At 46.4% G+C, this 6,241-nt stretch overlaps 1 protein-coding gene across 1 annotated transcript in view; it reads left to right on the top strand.

Annotated features, from left to right (window-relative positions):
* Positions 1–23: 23 nt before the first annotated feature.
* EZH1 (enhancer of zeste 1 polycomb repressive complex 2 subunit) overlaps positions 24–6,241 on the top strand; it is a 13,418-nt gene continuing 7,200 nt past the window's right edge. Inside the window, exons 1-8 of the mRNA XM_009579314.1 lie at positions 24–381; positions 982–1,110; positions 1,374–1,493; positions 2,568–2,688; positions 3,287–3,460; positions 4,369–4,471; positions 4,742–4,905; positions 5,757–5,848. Coding sequence (XP_009577609.1) covers positions 265–381; positions 982–1,110; positions 1,374–1,493; positions 2,568–2,688; positions 3,287–3,460; positions 4,369–4,471; positions 4,742–4,905; positions 5,757–5,848 — 1,020 coding nt within the window. The 5' untranslated portion in view covers positions 24–264. The remainder of the gene's footprint in view (positions 382–981; positions 1,111–1,373; positions 1,494–2,567; positions 2,689–3,286; positions 3,461–4,368; positions 4,472–4,741; positions 4,906–5,756; positions 5,849–6,241) is intronic.

Here is a 6,241-nt window from a genome sequence, read left to right as displayed (position 1 = left end):
CGGGGTTGAGGAGCGGCCGGAGCCCGGTCAGCACGCTTCTTCCCTGCTGCGGCCGACGTCCAGGAGCTCCCCGGGCTTTTCAGCGCACTCTGTGCCGTGGTTGTTCCGTAAATAGGACCAGCGCAGATTTCCGCAGTTATTTTTTCCTAGTTAAAGTCTATGATGCGGTTAAAATCCACAGGGATTTTTTTTCTAATAGCACTTGTTTACGGGATTAAGCTCTCTGTTGTTTGATACTTATTCTTTCTGTATTTTTATAGAAAAATGGAAATTGCCACCCCTCCAACATCAAAGTGTATCATATACTGGAAAAGAAAAGTCAAGTCTGAATACATGCGTCTTCGGCAGCTCAAGAGGTTTCAGGCAAACATGGGAGCTAAGGTAAAGACGTTATGATGGTAGCTCTAGCTGAAAGGATATCTCCTAAAGACTTCACTTTACCTTACCGTATTTGAGCAGCTATCAGATGGGTGCTTCATCCTGCAAGTTGCAAAGTTATATTTCAGTTGTAAGCTGGATAAGTTTGAATTGATACTATTTCTCCTCATGCTCCATTATTAGCCTAGAGCTGTGCAGTCAGTGTCAGTTGTACAGACAGAGAAGTCTGTTGGCTGAGTGCATGCAGAATTGCAGCGAGAGAACTCATTTCCACTTGTTTTTTTAAATTACCTCCTCGCTTGAACCCTCTCAGTGCTGGTGGGTTTCAGATGACTTACTCTGATGCTCCTCTCCTTGGCAGGCAGGATTTTAGAAGAGAGCGGCTGGGATCAGGAGTTGTCAAAAGCTACTGGCTGTTAGGTAGATTTTCAACACAGTATTGTACCAATGCTGAGTTTAGCTAGAATTTCTTCTAATGAGTATTGTCAGTTTGAAATGCTCTGCCTTGCACACATTTTGATACTTGAAACAAAATCTCAGGAGGGGTTTTAATGTTCTCAACATGGTTTCTTAAATTTTGAGTGCTGCTTTCTCTCATTGCAGGCCCTGTTTGTGGCCAACTTTGCAAAGGTTCACGAAAAGACTCACATTCTGAATGAAGACTGGAAGAAGCTTCGAGTCCAGCCGGTGCAATTGATGAAGCCAGTCAGCGGGCACCCGTTCCTAAAACAGGTGTGGAGAGGAAAAGGGGCACGGCAGCAGCAAGGGTGGACTAGAACCAGGTGGACTAGAAACCACTAGAAACCGTGCCTCGCACTCTTCTGGGATGCAGAAATTGGAAAAAAATCCCAAACCTGAAGGCCTTCCCTGTGAAGGAGTCCCAAGGGATGAATGCGGGGCTTCACTGTGTTTGTCCTGAAGTGCGATTTCCTTCTGGCTCTGACTGCCTCCCGGGCATGGTTTCCTCACTGCCCTTCTCTGTACTTGTATTCCAGTGTACTGTTGAGAGCATTTTCCCGGGATTTCCAAGCCAGACGCTGTACATGAGGACCCTGAACACGGTGGCGCTGGTGCCCATTATGTACTCCTGGTCCCCTCTTCAGCAGAATTTCATGGTATGTAGGAAGGCTCTGGGACGCAAGGTCTTGGCGCAATTAGTGTGTAATTGTTACGTGGTTGTGGAATGATTATACTTCTTCAACCCTCTTGTTTCAAGCGATGTCCGCTCGAGAGATGACGGAAAGTATTGTTTTAGTTGCTTGTTTTGTTGAATCCCATAAAACAGCCTTGTATCCACACTGTCTTACCCAGCTAGTCTCTCCTTTACACCTGACTCCTTGATAGGGCCACCATTAGTTCACAGGATTCAAGGAGTAAATATGTTTTGGGGTTTTTTTTTGTTTTTTCTTAAGATTTTTTCTTCCCTTTTAAGTGAAGAGTTTTATTTCTTAGGCAGGTCCTTTCCTTTGTGACTGGATTACCCTGCTGGTCTCGTTGTAAGGATGCTACTGAGGATCAGTTCCTCTATCATGGTAGCGTGGGGAGTGATTTAAATGCAGATTTTGGTGTGGCATAGTTAAGATTATTTGTTAAATAAACAGGTGGTCTGTGGCTAGCCTGGCTCTTTGTGTGCTGTGGGATGTGGATGTGTTCCTGCAACCTGCAAGGCTCTCTGAAGCCTCCCGTAGCAGGCTGGGGAGCCGTGTGACACCAGCAACTGTCATGCAAAGAGTCAGTCGGTGGTGCCATGGCAATGAAGGTCCAATGTCCTTGCTCCTGTGGTTAATGCGAGAATGGTCCTCAACTTTGGCTGTGTTCCTCCGGGGAGTGAGTTACCAGTTTGCCTTTCACTGTTCCAGTTCTACTCTGCCTTGAACACAATCTCTCCAACATGTTTTTGCTGTTTATTATTCTTGGCAATGTGTGTGTTTCTGAGTTTCTGTAAGCCTTGGAGGCACAGCTCTTCTTTTTTAAAGCAAATTGCACTTTCAGGGGTCAGAGTTATGCTGCTGGCATGGGATAACAATGAAATGTCGGTGATGAGACATCTGAAACTGCAGCCAGGGAGGCTGAACCTTTGCTTTGCACTGTGTTTGTGGGTCTGAATGGACAGGAGCAGCCTCAGAGACACAGCCTGGCTGGGAGTCGGCACGTGCTGGTTTTCTGAATTGTATCTGATCTCTTTTCAGGTGGAGGATGAAACTGTTCTGTGCAATATCCCTTACATGGGAGATGAGGTGAAGGAAGAAGATGAAACTTTCATTGAAGAACTTATTAATAACTATGATGGGAAGGTTCATGGAGAGGAAGGTAACCTGGGAGCAGTTAGCACTGTCTATTCAGTCTCTTGCAAATAACATATTAAAGTAGTTAAGAAGTCAAAAGGTGGCAGCAGTAACCAGCTTTTCTGTGGGAGCTCTTAGAGCAGAAAAACAGGAACATGCCTGCTGTTCTGGTTTGCAAGAACACAATCCTGCCTTTTGATATCTCGCTCCGTTCTAGGCCTGGGGTGCTCTGGAGCCGATGCTCTTGTTCAGGGGAGTTCCCAGGAGTGCTCTGGGGTGCTGAAGAATGTGTTAGAAGTTAGGAGCAACCTCATTTTGCTTGTGACCTTAGCCAAGACTTTAATGAGTTTTCAGAATTTTTTTACAGTGCTGCCTACCCCATCATAAAACTCTGCCTGGAGGGAGGAAGGCAGTGGAAAACTCTGGTATGGTCTGTCCTCAGATTGCTAAGAATGATACACTGCTCTTATGACTCTAGCATTAAAATCCCACCTATCCCTACAAAATTGTGAGGCAGGTTCTAGTTGCTAACAATGTCACGTGGCTGGCTTGTGATTTACTACCATGAGGAGTGTGAAAGATGATGGCACACCCAGAAACTGGCTGACATCTCTGTGTTTCAGAAATGATTTCAGGGTCAGTCCTCATCAGCGATGCTGTGTTTCTGGAGCTAGTGAACGCCCTGAATCAGTATTCGGACGAGGAAGAAGAAGGACACAATGATTCTGAGGTTAAACAGGAGGATGGGAAAGAAGAGCTGCCAGTCACAAGGAAAAGAAAGCGAATTGCAGTGGAAGGTGGGCTTGGCCACAGAAATTGGGGCTGTGTTTGTCATGTTTCCATCCTGCCCTGCCTGAGTAGCTGGCCAGTGCTCTCCTGCCATCACTCTTGGTTATTAATGTGTCGCTAAGGGCAGTGACCAGCTTGGCAAGTTCTGGTACGGTAGTCGAAAGCAGAAGGGAAATTGGTTGTTCTCATTGTCCCCTGTGGACAGGATAAGAAGTCATCAGCTGGAAGTGTGGCGAGGAATAATTTAGATAAGTCATCTGGAAAACCATTTCATGGTAAGATTAGCAAAGCAATGGGGTATTATCTGAGAAGATCTCTGCTCTTGGAGGTTTTAAAGTGCCGGTCTGGCAAGCATCTGTCAGTGAGTTTGTAGGTAGATCAGATTCTGCTGTAGGCCAGGGAGGTGGACCTTTCCAAATCCCTTCCAGACCCGTTTTCCATATATTAGTGTTCCTCTTCCCTCTCCTGTGCCACCTGGAGTTCTTGTTGCATAGAGGAAGCTCTGGTTTATGGGATTTTCATGTGTCCTGCATGACCTTAGGAATGCTGACTGGTAGTTTTGTCTGTGTCTTTGGTTTATAGCAATACGGGTAGCACAAATACCAGGACCTTTCGTAGATGTAGAAAAGCATTGTCTGCAAATCCTGTCTTGGTAAAAATAAATAGTAATAGTCCTTAAGAAGTCGTCAATAATTCCATCAATACATTATACTACTCCGAAAGTGGCAGAGTGCACTGCATCTGGAAATGCCTTAGCCTAGTTGCAGGACAAAAGGTTAATCCATTGTATATGGGATTACATTTCCATCTCTTAAAATACAATCCTGAACACCTATGGGAATCGCTCTCTGTGGAAGAAGGAAAGACACGTTCACATCCAGCTTAACTGAGGAATTGTCTCTCTTCTTTTTCTTAGGTAACAAGAAGTGTTCAAAGAAGCGGTTTCCAAATGACATGATATTCACTGCTATTTCTTCTATGTTTCCTGAATATGGCTTCCCAGATGACATGAAAGAGAGGTAGAAGATCTCTACTTAAGCTGTCTGTTGCCTTTCTTAGCAAGAATTGAAATCTGTATTTCAGAAAACAGCACTGTGCTCTGACCAGAAAGTAGAGCTCAGTTGGCTGCAGGCACCGTGAGCAGAGCAGTTTCTGAGCATTAGAAACTTTAGTTTAGCCTCAGGGTATCTGGGCCAGAGTCCTACTGGCCCAGATAGTAATGTAGTCATGTAAAATGTCCCAAATTAGGAAAGCATGCACATCTGTGGGTGTTTCTGTTTGTCGAATAGGTACCGGGAGCTCACGGAAGTGTCGGACCCGAACGTGCTGCCGCCGCAGTGCACTCCCAACATAGACGGGCCGTGCGCGAAGTCAGTCCAGCGGGAGCAGTCCCTGCACTCCTTCCACACCCTCTTCTGCCGCCGCTGCTTCAAATACGACTGTTTTCTGCATCGTAAGTGCAGTCTCGGCCGGACGCTTCCCTAAAGCCCTTTTCTCCTCATTTTTCCTCAGTGCTTCATACCTCTGTACGCCTTGCTTAGTGTCTGTGCTGCAGTCTTTAGAGGGTGGTGCCTCCCCGGAGTTTGCAGTGGAGCCTTAGGAGCTGACAGGTGCCCAGAAGCCTTTTGTAAAGACGGCTCCACTCATTTCCTCAAACGGATGGTAAACCGACCTGCGTGGCCATCCCCTCTTTCTCACCATTGTTCAGCACGCCGCGTTTGAGCCTCCTGGCAGTTTGTGCCAGAAATACTGCCGCAACTAGACTTTACCCTTGCTTTGCAGAAGCTCATCAGGGAAAGGCATGAATGTTTCACTTCCAAAGTCTGGACATGCCCCTGTGTTTTGTTGCCTCACTGGAACTTACAGCTTCATCTTAGTCATGTTCCTGCGGTTTGTCCTGCCAAAGCCTTTTGGATACTGGTTAGCTGTTGGACCTGCTGTTTCCCAGGTCTAAGGGCTTCTTTGGAAAATCACAGGACTCCTTCCAGTGAATTATTTATTAAAAGATATAATATTAAGATCATGTGGTCTTTTTTTTCAGTCTGAAAGCAGATCTTTTTCCTATGGCCTCTCCTTCCCAAGTGTTCCCCCACTGCTGCTGAGTCCCCGTCACGGGTTGGAGCAGGGCTGGCCAGGAGGTCCTGCCGCCTTGTTCCCTGCTGCTGGGAGAGCTGCTCGGGCACTCTTGCTGACTGCCTCAGGCTCCCACTTACGTTCGTTGAGTTCGTGCTGCCCCTGTCCCTTGCAGCGTGGGGGGAGGCCCTTGGAGGATGCTAATAGTAAAGATAACTATTATTTTTTCAGCTTTTCATGCTACTCCTAATGTGTACAAACGAAAGAATAGAGAGACCAAGATCGAGCCAGATCCTTGCGGAGCAGACTGTTTCCTCTGGCTGGTATGTTTCTGCGTTGCTGCTTTCGAAACCACGAGAGAAGTGGCCTGGCCAGCCCTGCTCTGCAGAACTCTGTGGGTCCTTTTCACAACTTCGATGATTTTTCAGAATTAGTTCTAATCTTCATCGGATTCGGGGGAGCGTGAATCCAAATACAGACTTTACCAGATGCATATTTTAGCAAATCTCCAACGAAGACGAATTTCATAGCTAGCAGATGGGAAATTGTGGTGACAAATGATTTCTCTGGACTCAGTGCAGCGTTTGAAAAATGAAGCCCAGGTTAAAAACGCTGGGGAAGGAATCTAGCATATGTGGGGAAGGCTCGAACTGTTTTAAAAATGGTCTTTCAGAAATACAGCCTAGCTGTGTTACCGGGGATGAGAGCTGCAGATC

This window comes from Fulmarus glacialis, unplaced genomic scaffold (genome assembly GCF_000690835.1).
Source record: "Fulmarus glacialis isolate BGI_N327 unplaced genomic scaffold, ASM69083v1 scaffold22550, whole genome shotgun sequence".
In the NCBI taxonomy this organism is placed as follows: domain Eukaryota; kingdom Metazoa; phylum Chordata; class Aves; order Procellariiformes; family Procellariidae; genus Fulmarus; species Fulmarus glacialis.
Note: the sequence above shows the minus strand (reverse complement) of the source record. Positions and strands in the feature narration are given on the sequence as shown.